Source organism: Anolis carolinensis, unplaced genomic scaffold (assembly GCF_035594765.1).
Source record: "Anolis carolinensis isolate JA03-04 unplaced genomic scaffold, rAnoCar3.1.pri scaffold_12, whole genome shotgun sequence".
NCBI classification, from domain to species: Eukaryota; Metazoa; Chordata; class Lepidosauria; order Squamata; family Dactyloidae; genus Anolis; species Anolis carolinensis.
The window spans coordinates 1,076,638-1,097,500 of NW_026943823.1; the positions used below are offsets into that span (position 1 = coordinate 1,076,638).

Here is a 20,863-nt window from a genome sequence, read left to right on the forward strand (position 1 = left end):
AAAATTCAACGGGTGGCTTTATGGAACCAGCACTCAAGAACTGAGAGGTTGGTCCTTTGAATTTTTTGCTCCAAGGCGGAGATAAATACAATTACAAGGGGCATCTACACTGCAGAATTAATGCAGTTTGGCACCACTTTCAAGGCTATGGAGTGCTGGGAGTTGTAGTTCGGGAAGATATCGGAACTCTTGGGCAACAAAGGTGAAAGCAGTCCATAGCCGTGAGCTGTGCAATCAAAGTGGTTCCAAACTGCATTCATTTTCCAGTGTAGATGCAGCCTAAGAGGATGAGGAGCTGCTTTGGCTCTCCTTTGTGGAGAGAAAAACAAAATATAAATAAACATCGTCATCATGAATGAACCAATTTGTCAAAAGGGTCCAGTTTGCTCCGTCATAACTCCAAAAAGACACAACCAACCCAAAACACCCTTCCATCACTTTGGAACAAAACCTTGCTCCCAAAACCTTGCTCTTCTCCTTTTATGCTACTTCCATTCGCCATCATTCTTTCCACTAAACCCAAATTTGAGTCTCCAAATGCTGCAAAGACTTACGAAGTCGGCACTGACTTACAATGAACTTTCCTACAAAACGACTTGCGACGAACACCATCCGGATCCTTTTCCGGTGTTTCCAAATGTGCCCAACTCTCAAGGCGAGAAAGAGCTCCCCTTGATGGCTAATTGGCCACGGCTAATTGGAAACCTTAATTAGTTAATTAGTAACCACTTTGAGCTCAACATCCCTCTCCACGTTCTCAGACATTCCACAAAACGACCTGCCCTCGGACCCAAAACACGGCGGATTTGCAAAGAAGCAACGCCATGGAAATCCTCACTCCGTCCCCGAAAAATCACAAAATCTCGTCTCTAATTATTCTTCTACATTAAGAGTCATTGGAGGAAACCAATGAAGAAGCAAACTGGATATTAAAGCCATTGCTTCCAAGTTTGGTGCTTGGTTCATATAGGAAATTGGTGGATGATGGCTTTGTTGAAAAATACCTCTGAACGATAAGTATTTTTTTCTGTGTGTCGCTTCTTAAGACCATTTCTTTGGTTTCTTATTCCCATTTCTTTGGGATGCATCGTGCTTGAATCCCGTTTTATCCAGAAATTGGTGAAAAACTGCAATTCCAAAATTAAAAACAAACACACTTGAATAATCCGGAGCCCCTTTTGTAGTGAAACGTATAGGCTTCAATGCAATTCCAGACTGAAACCTACTGAGTCCGCGGGAATTATATATGTCTTGGTTTCACATCTAGAGCCCTTTCACAGCGCTATCGTTCCACTGTGGCTTCATCATCATCCAAAAACAGGGATTTATAGTTTGGATGGGAATTTTAGATTCCACAGAGAAACGTAAAAAAAGGAAAGTATGGTATATAGTATGTAAGTACTGTAGGTGATGTAATATTATCTTCTATATAAACAACTTTTAGTGGCACTTGTTATACAAGCTGCAAATGAAGGGAATTATGGTGTCGTATTTAACATCAATATAAACTGGGTTTGGCTAGAAACCGTGGTAGATCGTAGCCCCCTCCCTATGGAATCTCTTACGTTTACTAATAGTATATATTGCAATGAATACTTTACTCAAGGTATCCACTATTTGTATTCTCATTCACTACGTTAGTGTAGTTCTTAACACAAAGGAATACACTTAGCAACACTTGCAAAGGTATTATGGAAAAACTATTCCTATTTATGGTTTAAGTGCCAATATTGTCAAATAGAAATAAAAACCAAACAAAGTCTGATAGTTGACTTGATAACAATCAGAATTGTTGTCTCAGTATTGAATCGAGTCAAATAAACAGTTCTTAACATGCAGATGTACAATAAGGCAACCCTTCACATAAGCCTTAACATAAAGTCGTAGTAGTCTCTAGTTTGATTTCAATCTTGTCAAATCGAGTAAATGAAAAATAAGCAGAATCTACTGCCTTATTGTACATCTGCATGTTAAGAACTGTTTATTTGACTCGATTCAATACTGAGACAACAATTCTGATTGTTATCAAGTCAACTATAAGACTTTGTTTGGTTTTTATTTCTATTTGACAATATTGGCACTTAAACCATAAATAGGAATAGTTTTTCCATAATACCTTTGCAAGTGTTGCTAAGTGTATTCCTTTGTGTTAAGAACTACACTAACATAGTGAATGAGAATACAAATAGTGGATACCTTGAGTAAAGTATTCATTGCAATATATACTATTAGTAAACGTAAGAGATTCCATAGGGACAGGGCTATGACCTACCATGGTTTCTAGCCAAACCCAGTTTATATTGATGTTAAATACGACACCATAATTCCCTTCATTTGCAGATTGTATAACAAGTTCCACTAAAAGTTGTTTATATAGAAGATAATATTACATCACCTACAGTACTTACATACTATATACCATACTTTCCTTTTTTTACGTTTCTCTGTAGATTATAGACACCTGCGTTTTTGAATTTTAGATTCCACCCCTGAACTACAATCCCAGTATTACATAGGATGGCGTCACAGATGTTTGAAGTGGGATGATAGCACTATAACTGCGCACATTTGTGGCCCTGAACCCACACAAAAGCGGGGAAAATTGCAAATGGAAACACACACAGGAATCTCTAGATCTTTCAGCATGACTGTACAGTCAATTTCTGGTGGGAATGTGCCCTACAATTGCACTGGAGGACCTAGAAATTCCTACACAGAACATATTAATCAAATCTGCAAGTGAACCTCGCAATTGCGGAGAGCCGACTGCAATGTAAAAGGACCCCAGGTTGAGACCGAAGATTTAGTTCTCAAAGTTTCTCCTGTTGTGGAAAATAATATTAACAACCATTTGCCCTGATTTTGAGTCCAGGGTACTTTGGAACAGAGCTTTTGCACAATTTCCTCCTGCGGTGAAGCTGGGAACGGCTCCGAGGAAATGCATTGTGAAGCTCTTTCTGCACGTTGAGCAAAAGGTCAAAAAGAAGGAGATAAGTGGGTTAAAAAAGGAGCCATGCATGATAGCAGAAGCTGCTTTACATGTGAGCAGCAATGGCGACTGGCTCCATGTCATGAGGGCAAGGAATCCACTCCGGGTTTTGGAAGGAACCATATAAGGTACAAATCTCTTCGGACGGTTCAGGATAAAACCTGGAGTGGATTCAACATCCTTGATAAAGGCCGGAGGAGGCCCGTTGAGTTCCTCCCATCCCCTATATTACATTTTACACACAAAAGCAGAGGAATCAGACGAAAGTCTCTTCGGCGAACATTAGGGTCTCCGGACCCCCGTCTGCGCAAGGCGGGCTCCGCAGCCACTCGGCCCTGCTCCGGAGAAGCTCCTCCTCCACCGTCTCCACGCTCGCGGCACGGTGCTCCTCGGGGCCGTCTCGGCTGAAATACTCTCGGACCGTGTGGCGGACGGACGCCGGGAGGAAAATGCGGAACGTGTGGCTGAAGGTTTTGCTGACCTCTTGGCTGCAGCCCACGTCTGGACCGCCCAGAGGCTCCGGCTCTTCCGCCCGGGTGGGGGGGCTCAAGGATTCGTGGTGGTACCTTCTTGAGACGGACTGGAGGACGAGTGGAGTGTTCTGCCCGTAGAAGACCGTCTGGGGGATGTGGACCCTGACCGTTTTGGAACTGCTGGGATCGGTAGCCACGTACCCTTCGTCCGGCACCACCGGAGACTCTCTCGGACTCCTCTCCTTCGGAGCCATGTAGACCGTGATCTTGGTGCGCTTCAGACTTCCTTGAGAGAAAGGAGCCTCTTTGGAGCCTTTGATCTCAATGTGCTTCATGGACGTCACAAAATTGCTCTCCGGGCTTGGGATGGCAGTCCTGTACTCCGTCTTGACATGGGAACAGTTTGTGAGTGGACAGGAGAGCGTCTCGGCACGACTTTCCTCCTTCCCGTCTTTGCTCTTGATGTTCTCCAAGCTTCCAGAGCTGCTTACAATGGGCAGGAAGACGGTCACTTCTTCTCGGCCGCCGCTCTCCCGGTCATCTTCTCTGCTCTCGAAGGAGAACTCCACGTCGCTGAGGGGCAACGGGGAGGTCAGCGGCTTGTGCCACTCCTTTGAGGACCGCTTGGACACTTTGGGGGAGAGAGCGTGGAGCCGGGCGGAGGTGCCGAACATGAAGGGCAAGCTGGAGGCCGTGTCCGTGGGGCTGAAGGCCGAGGAGGACTCGGAGCAGTAGGAGAAAGCGCTGTCCAGGGAGCTCAGGGAGGAGGCCGAAGGGGAGGTGGTGGACGAAAGGCTGGAGAAGCTGGACCGGTTGGAGAGACTCGCCTTCTGGCCGCCGGGCCTCTTGGAAGCGTTGCCCCCCAGGGAGGGCCTCCAGAAGCCGGGCCCGGCCGCCCTGCTCAGCCCGGGGCTCAGGCCTTCGTTGATGAGCTTCTGGCTCTCCAGCTGCAGCTGCTGCAGCCGGCGGATGTAGTCCCCGTGGCTGTGCATGATGGCGGCGTCGCAGCTGGACTGCCGGGCCACCGGCTCGTGCTCCTGGGAGGCGAGGCGGGAGCTCAGGCAGACGCTGGGCTCGGAAGAGCACCGGTTCCGGGCCGGGTCCAGAGAACAGACGGAGCCCAGGGAGCAGAAGGAGCCGCCCTCCTCCTCCTGCTCCAGGAGGTCGTAGCTGTCCGCACTGGCGTTCTTCCCCGCTTTGCTCCGGTAGCAAGCGGCGATCTCGCTGAACAAGTCCCAGTCCTCTCGCTCCTCGCTCAGCGAAGGGCCGAACAGGCCGTCCTCCACTTCCAGCCTGTAACGCGGCTTGGACCTTTCCCCGAAAGAGGCCGCGAACTCCATCTCGTCGGAGGAATCGATACGCTGAGCTGGAGATGGGAGGAAGAAGACCAGTCAAGACTCAAAGGCCATGATCCATCCAGCTCTCAAAATAGACCCATGACTTCTTTTTCCCAAAAATTTATCAATTAGAATAAAAGAAAACTACTACAAGATAGTATGGAAGTGGTATTTGACCCCAATAAAGATACATAATATGGATAAGAGCTGTTCAGAAAAATGTTGGAGGAGTTGTCAAGAAAAGGGGACATATACTCATATGTGGTGAGAATGTAAGTATGTACAGAGTTTTTGGGGAAAGGTCATAGTAGAAATAGAGAGTATCAAGAAGAAAAAAACCAATATAAACCCAGCAACTATACTATTATCTATTTATAATACAGAGGAATGGAAAGAAAATGAAAAGAATTTAGTAACAATGTTGCTAACGGCTGCAAGGTTATTAATAGCAAGAAATTGGAAAGGGGAGGTGGAAATTAAAATAGAAGATTGGTACAAGGAAATTTGGAAATTAGCAATAAATGATAAATTAACATGCAATTTAAATGTCAAAAAAGGCCTAAGGAAGAAAAATGATTTTGTATATGGAAGAAATTTATTGAAGAAACATTAAGGAGAGAAGATGGGAATCAACCCCCTCCAGAAGAAATGAGATTCTGGTTGGACTATAAAGAAATGGACTCCGGTGATGGGGAGCACAATGGGGGAAGGAAAAGACTTAATTATATGAATTGTAAAGATTTTTCTTATCTTTGTAATAAATTAATAGTAATGTAATAAAAATATTCAAAAAAATTAAATTAAAAAAATAGACCCATGACTCCCAAACTGAACGACATCAAAGTGCCAACTCCACAAGCAAAGCCCTGTCTTAGCTTCAGATGCTTTCATTTTCCTCTACATTCCCTATCAAAATGTCAACAGGAAGAGGACACATCATCATCATCATCATTTAATTACTTATTAATTGCCCTCCATCCAAGATGCTCTAGGCGATTTACAAGATAAAATTGTAAAGGATAGATCAAAAGCTCTAGTAAAGAGCCCGGCCTTGAGTGCTAGGGCAAAAGGTCCATCAAGAGCGTGAAGGTGGTGATGATGGCTCCACGGAAGAATCCGCCCCCATCCATCTACCGCCTTCATGAATTCCCACCACAGTGAAGCCAATACCTTACCCAGTATGTCGTCCACACTTTTGGACTTCTTCCTTTCTGGCCTTTGGAACAGCGAAGTAATCTCCCTTCCAAAAACTTCAGCTGAATTTTCAATGAGGAATTGGACCAGGAAGGCCACCTAGTGAAGCAAGCGGTTGCAGAGGTTAGAACTGAAAACATCATGACAGATGCTTTGGGCTAAACTAAACTATACACTTAGTGTATGGTTTGCAAAAATGCTCCCTTGAGCGGTGAAAGGGGTCTGCTGGTCCTAGCACGTGATTTTCCACACCTTTGTAAGCAAGAACTACGGTTGAGTCAAGCCTCCAAACTTTCCTACAAGTTTTAATTGTCAGTCCTGGAAGGAGTTACGACTTTGACTTGTATTACTCTGTTAAATAAATTCCTCGTTTACAGTTCGCCTGTGTAAATCCAACTCTGTTCCTGGCAAGATTAGAGCACCTCTAAGAATTATCTCAGGGGACAGAACAGGTGCCGTAACTGCATTGTGTGAATGAGCCCAAGGCCAACAGGTTCTGTATAGAGTCAGAGGGTGGGAGGCACCTTCTTGGTGGCTTTGCTCTCCTCCTCGGGTCCCGTGGGGCTGGGCAGCCACAGCATGTTGGGCGCGATGCAAAGAGCCAGGTTGAAGGCGGTCATCTGGTTCTCAGAGGCATTCTGCTCAATGCGATGCAAGACGCCAAAGAGGTATCGGAGCAAGATCCGGTTGGCCTCCGGGAGCTGGTTCACCAAACTGCCCAGAAGAAGAAAAATAGCAAGAGATGAAACACAGAAACACCCTGACGTTTGAGGAATCCACTTCACACCAAGACTGAGATCCTAGATCACTTAGTTAAGAATATTTAACCAAGTTGCATCTCCTGGACTGTCTCCCCGCAATCTGGCTTTACCGGGAAGCAGCTGGTGCAAGCAACGAGGCTCTGTTTTCCTGTCAATCAGGGTTCAAACAAAACTGAAGCTTCCACCTCCTTCGCACCAGCAATCTCTAGCATAACAATCAAAAGTAGGTTCCTTCTTGCAATGTATGTCCACTCCAATGATCACTAGCAGGAAAAGTAAAGTCCTCTGCACCTGATCTACAGGGAAAGAAACCTTTGCTGCTTGCAGCAGCTGCTGCCTGGTGAAGCACAATCAAGGTACTTCGATTGTGAGCAATTACTATAATCATGAATATGTAGGGACTGAATAAGAATTAGTGATGCTACCATTCTAGTTATGCATGAGTTACAAGTGAGTATCTAAGTGCAATAGCCAATATTTGCAATGTGGCGCAGATGGCAATGCATGTGCTTCAGGAGGCTCATGACGATGCCATGCCGTGGACACTGGAGAGATGGCCTTGGTCTCAGCTAGTCGCTGTTTACAATTCAGAGCCATAGGCACCGTGTATTCGTTCTCAAGGCAACCAGGAGGCACCAACCTTTGGATGGCTTCGATCCTATGTTCCCAGTTTTCCTTATCCATGGCTTCCATCCAGAGCCCATGCATGTCTGAGGATAGAACACTGTCAGGTATATTTCGCAGAAAATCCTAAATTAAATACACATATGCAGAGTCACTTGGCTGGTCAGGGGGAAGAAGGAACAGAGTCAAGACTTGAGTTCTGTTTTATCAAGAAGCATAGTTGAGCTTTTACGCATTGTGGCCGATACGTTGCATCACTGAGTTACTAACATATACAGAGCTGAAGGATCATGACATCCCACCAAAGTCAGTCATAAGCCATGGTTTGGTTATACACATCGATCTTAAAACTGCCCTGAAGCCATAACCCTGGATCTTCCCAAGTATTTAGACCAGGGGTCCCCAAACTAAGGCCCGGGGGCCGGATGCGGCCCTCCAAGGTCATTGACTCGGCCCCCGCCCTCAGTTTTAGACTTAGGCTCTCCCAAAGTCTGAAATGACTTGAAGGCACACAACAACAATCCTACTTAACTTGACTATCTCATTGGCCAGAAGCAGGCCCACACTTGCCATTGAAATCCTGATAGGTTTACAGTATGTTGGTTACAATTGTTTTTATTTTTAAATATTGTAGTGTTCTTTCATTTACTAATATTGTGCTATGGTAATAATATAATATATTGTGTATACATATAATATTGATAATAATATTATAATGTAATACAATATAATACTTACTTATTTATTACAGTATTTCTACCCCGCCCTTCTCACCCAATAGGGGACTCAGGGCGGCTCATAATAATAGCACAATATAATATAATAATATTGTATAATAATATTAATTATATATCATATATTAAATGTAATGTTACTAATAATATTACGGTATGGTGGTATAGTACAATATCTATATATATAAAAGAGTGATGGCATCATGGCGACCCACAAAACAACAAAACTACAAGCCCCCCAACCTCGAAATTTGACAACACAACCCATCATCCACGCCTCTAGGTTGATACAACAAAAAGCAAAGAAAAATAAAGTCCTAATTAGAGGGAGAGAAATAATTGTTTTTATCCAATTGCTGCCACTTAGAAGGCTAAGCTCTGCCCACTTGGTCTCCTAGCAACCCACTCAGCCCAGTGTTAATAAAAGGATAAAAAATAAAATAAATACAAATAATACAATAAAAAATAATAAACACTAAAAAAAATTAATACAATTAAATACTATAACAAAATAACTAAAAACAATACAACAAAATAATAAAATATAATAAATAAAAAAGATAAGTTACAATAAAATTAATTTAAAAAATACAAATAACATCAAATAAATATTCCACAACAACTTTTAACCAATTTGCCACAGCAATGCGTGGCCGGGCACAGCTAGTAGTAATATATAATGCTAATATTGTCCTGTGCTAATAATATAATTTATTGTATGTTCATATAATTTGTAGGCCGCTTTGAGTCCCCTTCGGGGTGAGAGAGGGCGGGGTATAAATGTAGCAAATAAATAAATAAATAAATGTTGTTGGGGTTTGTTTGTTTTTTGCACTACAAATAAGACATGTGCAGTGCGCATAGGAATTTGTTCGGTTTTTTTTTTTTCAAATGATAATTCGGCCCCTCAGCAATCTGAGGGACCATGAACCGGCCCTCCACTTAAAAAGTTTGAGGACCCCTGACTTAGACCATATTAATGTCATTTCATGCTTTTGCAAGAACAGCTCCCACTCCTGCAGGGCCAGCAAATGCAAAGTCTGTATTCCCCGGTATCTCTACAAGAACGCATGGCAAATGCCTCTAATATCGCTAAATAAATGCTCCCCTCTTTTCACACTTCTTAGCTGCTATAAAAGCTGCTGCTATCTCAAGCATGGGCAACACATGACACATGAAACACGGGGAATTTGATAACCTTCCCATTGTGTTGCTTGCCTATATTTCCAAAAAGGGTAGGTGGATTTTTCCACATCTAAAATACACCAAGGCTGAGCCTTGATGGGTCGCAACTAGTCCTGCATAACTTCAGAGACATAATGCAGGGACCAACTTACCGTGATGACCGCCGCAGCCACGAAGACGGACTCGCCGTCCACTTGGACATCGTCCCCGGAGTTGAGCCTCTCCTTGAGCTCCTTGCACGTCTTGGCGTTGGCCGAGCGCCGGAAGATCCCCCGCGTAGACGGGCCTTCGAGGTACAAGAGCTGCAGGATGTCCTGCGGGGAAAGGAAGCCATGACAATTCTCATGCAGGGTCCATGGACCTCATCAGATGGGAGCCCTCCCGTCTCCACACACTTCTAAGACGTTTCAGGGATGAAGGGCCACAGAGCCCTTTGTACAACGTAAAACTATCTCTGTGCATTGCCAAAGGCTTTCAGGGCCGGAATCACAGAGTTATTGTGAGTTTTCTGGGCTGAATGGCCATGTTCCAGAAGCATTCTCTCCTAATGCACTTTATTTATGTTCTGCCCTTCTCCCCCCAAGGGACTCAGAGCAGATTATGGCATTTACATACATCAATGCCTTCACAATCACATGAGATACACAAACTTTGGCAAAGGCAAAGGCTTCTCCTTTCATTTCCGGCTTCTGGAGGCAGTGTTCAACCGTTGCTCTGTGGAAGGTACTCTTAATTTATTTATTTTATTTACAACATTTATACCCCGCTCTTCTCACCTGAGGGGACTCAGGGCGGCTTACAAAAATTGGCAAAATTTAATGCCCAAAATGCAATCATAAAAACAGAACAATATAAACAAATCCATTAAAAACATTGTTAAAACACATTATAAAAACCTTAAAACATATATATAATTAATTCCATTAATTACATAAAAACATATATATAATTAATTCCATTAATTCCATACTCTTCTCCATTCCTAACCCTGCGTTGTCACCTCTGGCCAGCAAGATTGCTTGGAGCGTCTCTTTGCCTTTTCACACCGAAGCAGTACCTATTTATCTACTCACATTTGCATGTTTTTGAACCACTAGGTTAGCAGGAGCCTCCAGTGGCCTAGGGGATAAAAGCCTCGTGACTTGAAGGTTGGGTTGCTGATCTGAAGGCTGCCAGGTTCGAATCCCACTCGGGGAGAGCGTGGATGAGCTCCCTCTATCAGCTCCAGCTCCATGCGGGGACATGAGAGAAGCCTTCCACAAGGATGGTAAAACATCAAAACATCCGGGCAATGTCCCCTGGGCAACGTCCTTGCAGACGGCCAATTCTCTCACTCCAGAAGCAACTCTGGTTGCTCCTGACACAAAAAAAAAAGCAGGAGCTGACAGATGGTTGTGAGGTAAGTAAGGGAGGTGTATATATCTGTGGAAATTTTTCCAATATACCTCACAAACTCTGAGGATGCCTGCCATAGATTGGGCGAAATGTCAGGAGAGAATGCTTCTGGACATACAGCCTGGAAAACTCACAACAACCCTATTTCTGTACGTGGGTCTAATGGAGAGAAGGAAAGCCTGGGAGGAGGAGACAACGAAACGATGTCTTTGAAAACGGAAGGTTATGATACGCTTCGCTAAGAATTCGATCCTCAATCACACACACTTGCCGCAATGAGTCTGATGAAGTCCCGTGTCTCCTGGTTCCATGTTTCACAGTATCACCATCACAATGCGGGATCCCAGACATACTTTGACCCAGAAGGAAACGAGAGCAAATCCCAAACCCATGTGTTGGGAGTCCTGCCTTACCATGATGGGTTTGGGGAGTCTCCCGTCGGGGCAAACGGAGCTGAGCGAGAGGCCAAAGAGCTTCCTGGGGTTCGGGGGGGACTGTGAGGCCGGGCTGCTGGTCGGGGTGCTGCTGCTCCTCCGCAGTGCCCAGTCGATCAAGGACTTCTTCCGCTTGCTGTGCTTCTGCAGTGGTTCTGAAACAAGCAAAGAAACACCATTAATTTGACCGGTGCAACACGGAATGTGAGTTTGCATCCCGGAGACAAGGGCTCCACGGAGCACACTTTGGGAATCCCTGTTCCAGATGGTGTAGCCAATGGTCTCCTGGGTTTCATCTGGCACCACAAGACACCACCCACGGATCAGTCCTAGGGAGGGGATAATGTGTCCCAAAGGCACCTGGACCCCATTAGTTTGGCCCCAAAGCTACCAGCATCCCACATGCTCGGTCACTTCCAATGCTGTGCCATGATGGAACTACCCCCGTGCTTACTCCAAGCTTTACAGCAACCTTTCAAGGTGCTGACGTTATTTGTAGCATAGTAAAAGTCCAGAGGACATTCACGATGACACCATTGTCAAAGCCATCGACCATCACAACAAACCAAGCAAGGATCAAAAATGCTATTTCACAATAGGTCGCAAATCCGCCTTTCGATTCGAGATGAGAGCTCACCTCTCCGCAGCGGCAGGTGAGCACTGGGCCTGGGCTTCAGGACGAACTGGCACTGCCTCTCTTTGGGGATTTGATCCAAGACGGAGGCCTCGCGTCCAGGAAGGAGGTGGTTGTTGTTGTTGGTTCCCTGGAGGTGGTCCACGGGGCCACGGAGGCCGCTGAGGATAATGCTGAAGGGATACTCGTGGCCTGTTGCAACGAGAGGGAGAGAAAACACGGTTGCCGAAAAGACTGGTCAGATGGTTTTATTGCAGAATAGTATTCTTTGATTATTCTCAGAGAGATCAAAGCCATGGGTCTTGTCTTTGGAAGCACTCTTAAGGCTCACGAATGTGGAAACCTGCAGGTCAGTCAAAAGCAGACCTTTGATATCTTGACTTTCATAATAATCTGACTTTTGCAGCAAAGACAGCTTGTTCCCCTACCACGTCATTGATTCCGTGCGAGCATAGAATTATTACGGCAGGTTATTTATGGAATTCCAGACTTGGAATCATAGCACTGAATTAGAAGGGATCTCCAAGGGCCATTTAGTCCAACCCACACAGGCTGTTTTTTGTTTTTTTTATGTGACGTGTGCCTTTGAGACTTAGTGGCCCGGGCTGTGGCGCAGGCTGGAGAGCAAGCCAGCTGAAACTAGCTGCAATGAATCACTCTGACCAGGAGGTCATGAGTTCGAGCCCCGCTCGGAGCCTATGTTTGTCTTGTCTTTGTTCTATGTTAAAAGGCATTGAATGCTTGCCTATATGTGTAATGTGATCCGCCCTGAGTCTCCTTCGGGGTGAGAAGGGCGGAATATAAATGCTGTAAATAAATAATATTTCCATGGGTTTCCTTCGTCAAGGAGGATCCAAAGCTCCTTCCTCCAAAAATAGATCCGGCACTTGTGGGAAGTCTCCCATGAAAGGGCTAACCAAAGACGGAATTGCTCGGCTTCCAAGATGATTCAAAGGAAGCAGGATATCCCCATGGAGTGGCTCTTACCGAGGAGAGGGAAGGCCGGGCTGTCTCTCCCGGAAAGGACGCAGAGGCAGTAGTCGCTGGCTCTTCCCTGGGAAGAAAGAAAGAAACGGGGATGAAACCTGCGGGGAGCCAGAGCTCAGGAAGTCCCACACCCAGCAGAAAGCAAGGAAGCAAAGAAAGGCCTTTCTAACTCCAGAACTATCATCATCGTCATCGTCGTTATCCCATTTTTATCTGTGGAAACTAAGACCCAAAGCAGGTCAAACTATGTCCCTAAAGTGGGACACAAATTATTATTATTACAGATGATGATGATGATGATGATGATGATTATTATTATTATTTGAAACACAACAAGATGAGTCCACAGCAGACACTCTGCTGGCTGTTGTATTGGATCACACGTCAGAACCTTCCCAAGTTTATTATTATTATTAATTTATTATTAATAATAATAATTATTATTATTAATATAATTATAATAATATAATATATTATTATTATTATTATTATTATTATTATTATTATTAGATACACAACAAGATAAAATCTAGTCGTGTCTGACTCTAGAGGTTGGGGCTCATCTCCATTTCTAAGCCGAAGAACCAGCGTTGTCCATAGACACCTCCAAGGTCATATGGCCATGGGCATGACTGCATGAGCGGTACCTATTGATCTACTCACATTTGCATGTTTTCGAACTGCTAGGTTGGCACAAGCTGGGGCTAACAGCAGGAGCTCATCCTGCTCCCCAGATTTGAACCGCCGAACTTTCAGTCAGCAAGTTTGGCAGCTCAGCGCTTTAACATGCTGCACAACCAGGGGCTCCTCTAAGTTGGATACATAGTATTATTGTTCTGTTTTCTCCTCTTAAACAAGACTGCAAGCGTCCCGATCCCAAATAAAATGAAATCATAATCATAATTATGGTCCCGGGCTGTGGCGCAGGCTGGTGAGCAGCCAGCTGCAGCCAGCTACAATAAATCACTCTGGTCATGAGTTCGAGGCCAGCTCGGAGCTTATGTTTGTCTTGTCTTTGTTATATGTTAAAGGCATTGAATGTTTGCTTTATATGTGTAATGTACATTTACCAACCCCTTTGGGGTGAGAAGGGCGGAATATAAATGCTGTAAATAAATAAATAATAAATAAATAAATAATGGTAATTAACAGGATACGATGCCGACACTTACGGGAAGTCCCAGCTGTTGCGCGGCTTTCTTGACGACATCGTCTGCCACTTCCATGTTGGAAACCGGGACGGACACAGTCTGGGTGCAAACAAATATATGCAGTATTGAAATAATGCATTGATTAATACATATACTGACAACAGAAAGTGAACGCATAGCCTTGCAAGCAGTCTGACTCGGAACGTAACTGCAACCCACTCACTCGTAGTATCGAACATGCACACAGCAAGTTCTGTATCCAATGATTCAACCATTCATGGCTTTGAAATAGGCAAAAGCATCTCCCAAAGGAAAGCTTTTGATGCTGCAATGTCCTATCCAGGTCTTTACGGGTTTCCATGTGACTCACCGCGCTGCTGTTTTCACCGTCCATCAGGAAGACTTGCATCGGGAGGCATTTGGGGCTCTCCGCCTGCTTCGCCGCCTCCACGTGCCTGCAATTGGGAAGACAACGTCAAGACAACACGTTGCAAAGTGTAATAAATAGGAGAAGATAGGCATAGTAGCTAGGGATCCTTAATCAATACAGGAGTGGCCCCAGCAGGTTGCAATGCTTTCGGTGCTTGCATAGGACTCAATGGGGAGACCAAGGCTACGTAGCTATTATTGGTGCAAGACATCATCATCATTATTATTATTATTATTATTATTATTATTATTATTATTATTATTATGTTTATTTATACCCTGCTTTTTCTCTCCACAAGGAAACTCAAAGCGGCTATGTATCTCTTATTAGTATTACAATGTAGTATTATTATTATCATTATTATTATTATTTATAACCTGCTTATTATGATGATGTTTATGTTTATTGATAACCTGCTTTTTCCCTCCACAAGGAAACTCAAAGCGGCTATGTATCCATTATTAGTATTACAATGTATTATTATTATTATTATTATCATTATTTATACCCTGCTTATTATTGTTGTTGTTATTATTATTAATACCCTGCTTTTCCCTTCTACAAGGAAACTCAAAGCGGCTATGTATCTATTATTTGTATTACAATGTATTATTATTATTATTATTATTATTATCATTATTTATACCCTGCTTATTATTATTGTTATTATTATTATTAATACCCTGCTTTTCCCCTCCACAAGGAAACTCAAAGCGGCTATGTATCCATTATTTGTATTACAATGTATTATTATTATTATTATTATTATTATTATTATTATTATTATGTTTCTTATGTTTATTGATACCCTTCTTTTTCCTTCCACAAGGAAACTCAAAGCAGCTATGTATCCATTATTAGTATTACAATGTATTATTATTATTATTATTATTATTATTATTATTATTATTATTATTAATACCCTGCTTTTTCCATTCACAAGGAAACTCAAAGAGGTTATATACCTATTGTGCTGTCGAAGGCTTTTATGGCTGGAATCACTGGGTTGTTGTGTATTTTTCTGGGCAGCCTGGCTATGTTCCAGAAGCATTCTTTCCTGACATTTCACCCAGATCTATGCCAGGCATCCTCAGAGGTTGTGAGGATGAGGGCGCCTGCCATAGATGTGGGTGAAACATCAGGAGAGAATGCTTCTGGGACATGGCTATACAGCCCAGAAAATGCACAACAACTCTATGTATCGGTTATTAGTATAGGAATATTATTATATAGACCTGGCTTTTTTCTCTCCCCAAGGAGACTCAAGCCAAGATCCAAACTGATATCTTTGGAAAAATAGGCAAGGCAGATCTAAGGCGCAAAGCCATCTCTTACCACAGCAGCGTCGACAGCCATTTCTCCTTGACTTCGGGGGAGCTGCGAATGAGAAACCGAGGATGAAAGTGGGACAATATCAAGCGGAAGCGCAGAGTTTACGGGACGGCGAGCGGCGTTTCCTTCCGCTCCTTTGCTATTCTCGTGCAAACTTGCATTCCAGCCGGGCTGAGCTCAGTTTCCTGGAGAGGATGGGAGCAACCCTGAGAAGCCATTGTCCCTTCGCTCTGACCATTCGATTCTAAGAATATTTTTTGCCAAGTGCGACCTTGATACCACGTTGGCTCTGCTCCGCTCCCTTGGCCTTGGGATTCCTAGAAAACCATTTGGCTCTAAACGTGGAATATGCCTGGAGAACCTGAACATACCGGATTCCCATCTGACCCCATAGCCAAACCAGGAACACTGGGCAACATTGTTTTGTTCCTGAATTATCCATGCCATTTCCTAATGGGTTCTATCATAAAAAACATGGAAAAAGTGTATCAAACTGCACAGACTTTGTTTCTGCGGGAGGGAGATCCTGCTACAGCACATTTTGCAATAGTTTTGCAATGAATCCCAAACAATTGAACACCGTTTGTGTTACCAAAACCAAGTTTCTGGAGAAGAACAACTACTTTCAAACCAAGGACCACACAACACAATTCAGTAGGAATAATACATCCAAACCAGGAGCAGGACATTTTCCACATTTTGTGACATAGTCTAATGAATCTGTAGATTAAATTTCAGGGCTCACAAAACCACTTTTGAGTCTTCCTTGCCGAAGGAAACCCTATGAAATCCAATGGGGTTTCCCTTAGTCAACAGCCAACTCGGACGCACAGACACGTCATCTTAAACTGTGTCCGCACCAAGGTCTACACAAACATCAGTAGGCTATAAGATCTGGGATACTAGAAACAAGACTAATGAAGGAAGGAAGGAAGCAGTCAAGGGCTAGGCTAAGGATGTCTCCAAGGCAGCAAACACGCCAAAGGAAACAAAAGGACAGGCTACTTCTAAAATTATATTATTATTATTATTATTATTATTATTATTATTATTATTATTATTTTATTATGACACAGCAAACAAGATAGACATGCTGGATTTCATATCACAAAATCACAAGTTGAACACTTCCCAAGTGTCTAGGACTGCGTGATGTATTTTCGGATGATGCATGCAGATCCCATTAGGGTGGCCTTTTGCAGCTGGCAGATCGTAATTTTGTCAATGTCTATTGTTTCCAAATGTCGGCTGAGATCTTTTGGCATGGCACCCAGTGTGCCCATCACCATTGGGACCACCTGCACTGGTTTCTGCCAGAGTCTTTGAAGTTCAATCTTGAGGTCCTGATAGCGGCTGAGTTTTTCCTGTTGTTTTTCGTCAATGCGACTGTCACCTGGGATGGCGACATCCATGATCCAAACCTTGTTCTTTTCCACAACTGTGATGTCTGGTGTGTTGTGTTCCAGAACTTTGTCAGTCTGGATTATTATTATTATTATTATATTTCTCCAGCCAATCTATATCCTCCACTTGCAAGATGTCAGGAGCCACAGATGCAGGCAAAATGTCAGGAGAAAATGCAGCTAGAACACGACCACACAGACCAGAAACCACAATACAAGGTAGCAAGTGCCTCCTGGTGCAACACTGACCATTTGCAGGAGGAGGCCCAGGGACAATAGAATCGAGACATTGTTTAAACCAATGATGGACTCTTTATCTTGGCCAGTTGGGCACACGGCAGAGCACACCTTGCATTCTTACCTGAACGTGGCCACCCAGTTGGCAGTGGGCCACCCCAGGACGAAGGAGGCCTCGGGGCTGAGCCGCTTCTCGGACACGTCGCCAAGGCAAGCGCCCGTCCAGACCTCTCCCAGCGGGACTTGCTTCTTGAGCTTCAGGCTGGAAGGAGACCTGGGGGACGAGGCTTGGGTCAAGGCAGGAAAAGGAAGCTCCTCTTGCACCCCATCTTTGCGTGCAACAGCCATAAAACTTCCCCTCCTTCCTTCCTTCCTTTCTTAGAATCATAGAATAGTAGAGTGGGAAGAGACCCCATGGGCCATCTAGTCCAACCCCCCGCTAAGAAGCAGGAAATCGCTTTATTCTGTGGCAAATGCACAAAGAGAAGGAGAGCCAAATGTGGAGGTTGTGCATCCGTCGTGCCGTTGCAAGGAATGGCTGATACTTATAATCGAGGAGAACAATGTGGATTTAATTTTGCAGGTTAAATATTGGCTTTTTACTGGTTATATTTTGCAAGCTCTGTTTTATACTCCAGGCACCGTGGTTTTAACTGTGGAAGTTTACAGGGTTTCTACAGATGCTTGGTTGATATTTTTACATATGTTTTTTAAATGACTGATTTTATACATTGGCATTTTACCGGTAATTGTGCAGTCCCCAGCACATGTTGCACTTGTGCTGCTGCACCACACAATGTATAGTTTGCATGTTCTGTTTTATCCTGCTTGCATCCTACTTTTAAGTGTTGAATTTTACAGTGTTTTGTATAGACGTTTGTTTGATGTTGTTTCTGTAAATGCATATGACCATTGGTTGGAGCATTAATAAATTGATTGATTAATTTTGCAGGTGCATAAGGCCATGTATAAAGACGGGCGCCCAAAGTGGCCACAGGATTTTGCACAACGTTGTGACACTTTCGGACGATCCCTGGGGAGTCTGCGGCTTCCGAAAAGAGGCGCCGGGCTTTGCTGTGGTTTTATCCCAAAGGATCAAAGTTTGGATGTTTTTGTTCCTCTCCTGCCTTAATGTGTTTACTGGACTGTAAGCCCCTTTTTATTAAGGAATAGGAATGTGTACCAATCCGTCCGTCCGTTGTATTTATTTATTTATTGTCACTCTCTCTCGTTGCCCTTCTTTGGGAAGAGCCGGAGGCAAAGAGCAACACATTCGGAAACAATTTACAAAACAAACACCGACTCTGGTTTAGGACAAGGCCAATAGGCTACATATCCAACGTGGCTTATACAGTAGAGTCTCACTTATCCAACATTCTGGATTATCCAACGCATTTTTGTAGTCAATGTTTTCAATACATCGTGATATTTTGGTGCTAAATTCGTAAATACAGTAATCACTACATAGCATTACCATGTATTGAAGTACTTTTTTCTGCCAAATTTGTTGTATAACATGATGTTTTGGTGCTTAATTGGTAAAATCATAACCTAATTTGATGTTTAATAGGCTTTTTCTTAATCCCTCCTTATTATCCAACATATTGGCTTATCCAACATTCTGCTGGCCCGTTTATGTCGGATAAGTGAGACTCTACTGTATTATAGAATCACAGAAAAAATAGAGTTTGAAGGGACCTCAAGAGGCCATCTAGCCCAACCCCTTTCTGCCATGCAAGAAAAGCATCATGTTACGTTGTTTTTATATGAACAGTTGTTTAGTGTATTGTTTACAGTCATTGAATTTTTGCCTATTTATTGTAAGCCACCTTGAGTCCCCTCAGGTGAGAAAGGCGGGGTAAAAGTGCTGTAAATAAATAAATAAATAAATAAATAATCAAAACACCCCCAACAGATGGCCATCCGGCCTCTATTTAAAAACTTGCAAGGAAGGACCCCCTTATATTATTATATAATAATATTATGTCATTTTATGTATGATAGTATTACTGTATATACTCAAGTATAAGCCTAGTTTTTCAGCCCTTTTTTTAAGACTGAAAAAGCCCCCCTCAGCTTATACTCGGGTGAGAGTCTTGGTTGGCTTATATTTAGGTCAGCTTATACTCGAGAATATATGGTACATTTATTATCTTTCTCTATTATTATTAGTATTATTACATTTATTATTTTTCTCTATTAATTTTGCTACTCTTAAATTTATTTTACTCTATTTTTATTATTAATAATACATTTATTATTTCACTCTGATCTTATTCTTATTCTTGCATTTATTATTTTACTCTATTATTATTAAAAGGCTACATAAGCACATTTACATTGAAGAAGATGAGAATAATGATTTGATCAGAGTTGGAGAGTCTTATCTTAAATTTGAGCTTGATGTAAATATTCAAAAACATTTACTCTACGGATGCCTCAATTAATGTAATTTTATTGGTGTCTATTTTTATTTCTGAAATTTACCACCCTCGGCTTATACTGGAGTCAATGTTTTCCCAGTTTTTTTGTGGTAAAATTAGGTGCCTCGGATTATATTCGGGTCACCTTATACTCGAGTATATACGGTAATGTAATTTTATTGGTATTTATTTTTATTTCTGAAATTTACCACCCTCGGCTTATACTGGAGTCAATGATTTCCCAGTTTTTTTGTGGTAAAATTAGGTGCCTCGGATTATATTCGGGTCGCCTTATACTCGAGTATATACGGTAATGTAATTTTATTGATATCTATTTTTATTTCTGAAATTTACCACTCTCGGCTTATACTGGAGTCAATGTTTTCCCAGTTTTTTTGTGGTAAAATTAGGTGCCTCGGATTATATTCGGGTCACCTTATACTCGAGTATATACGGTAATGTAATTTTATTGGTATTTATTTTTATTTCTGAAATTTACCACCCTCGGCTTATACTGGAGTCAATGATTTCCCAGTTTTTTTTTGTGGTAAAATTAGGTGCCTCGGATTATATTCGGGTCGGCTTATACTCGAGTATATACGGTAATGTAATTTTATTGGTATTTATTTTTATTTCTGAAATTTCCCACCCTCGGCTTATACTGGAGTCAATGTTTTCCCAGTTTCTTTTTGTGGTAAAATTAGGTGCCTCGGATTATATTCGGGTCGGCTTATACTCGAGTATATACGGTAATGTAATTTTATTGGTATTTATTTTTATTTCTGAAATTTCCCACCCTCGGCTTATACTGGAGTCAATGTTTTCCCAGTTTTTTTGTGGTAAAATTAGGATTGTGCCTTGGATTATATTCGGGTCGGCTTATACTCAAGTATATACGGCACTTATTATTATTATTATTAATACTCCACCTTTTCTCTCCAGGCTCAACACAGCATAGGCCCCTCCATCCTGCTGTCCAAAGGATCCCACAATCATAAAGGCCACTGGGGCTCCTAAGGCCATCTAGTCCAACCCCAAATGCAGCCACATGCAAACTGGGAGGCGCATGCGAGTGCTGCATTTCTTGCTCTCGCCGCAAAACCACTTACTTGGACTTGGCCACGACGAGCCGGTCATCAA

The 20,863-nt window shown here is 42.9% G+C and overlaps 1 protein-coding gene across 1 annotated transcript in view; it reads right to left on the reverse strand.

The window, feature by feature from the left end:
• Positions 1 to 2,286: 2,286 nt before the first annotated feature.
• The window catches only part of LOC103280657 (rho GTPase-activating protein 20), a 37,769-nt gene continuing 19,192 nt past the window's right edge, over positions 2,287 to 20,863 (reverse strand). Inside the window, exons 3-15 of the mRNA XM_016997305.2 lie at positions 20,833 to 20,863; positions 17,425 to 17,574; positions 15,664 to 15,705; positions 14,269 to 14,353; positions 13,920 to 13,997; positions 12,748 to 12,814; positions 11,764 to 11,952; positions 11,106 to 11,281; positions 9,450 to 9,611; positions 7,395 to 7,504; positions 6,518 to 6,707; positions 5,975 to 6,092; positions 2,287 to 4,828 (exon numbers count right to left, since the gene is read on the reverse strand). The exon at positions 20,833 to 20,863 is cut by the window's right edge and continues 146 nt beyond it. Coding sequence (XP_016852794.2) covers positions 3,246 to 4,828; positions 5,975 to 6,092; positions 6,518 to 6,707; positions 7,395 to 7,504; positions 9,450 to 9,611; positions 11,106 to 11,281; positions 11,764 to 11,952; positions 12,748 to 12,814; positions 13,920 to 13,997; positions 14,269 to 14,353; positions 15,664 to 15,705; positions 17,425 to 17,574; positions 20,833 to 20,863 — 2,981 coding nt within the window. The 3' untranslated portion in view covers positions 2,287 to 3,245. The remainder of the gene's footprint in view (positions 4,829 to 5,974; positions 6,093 to 6,517; positions 6,708 to 7,394; positions 7,505 to 9,449; positions 9,612 to 11,105; positions 11,282 to 11,763; positions 11,953 to 12,747; positions 12,815 to 13,919; positions 13,998 to 14,268; positions 14,354 to 15,663; positions 15,706 to 17,424; positions 17,575 to 20,832) is intronic.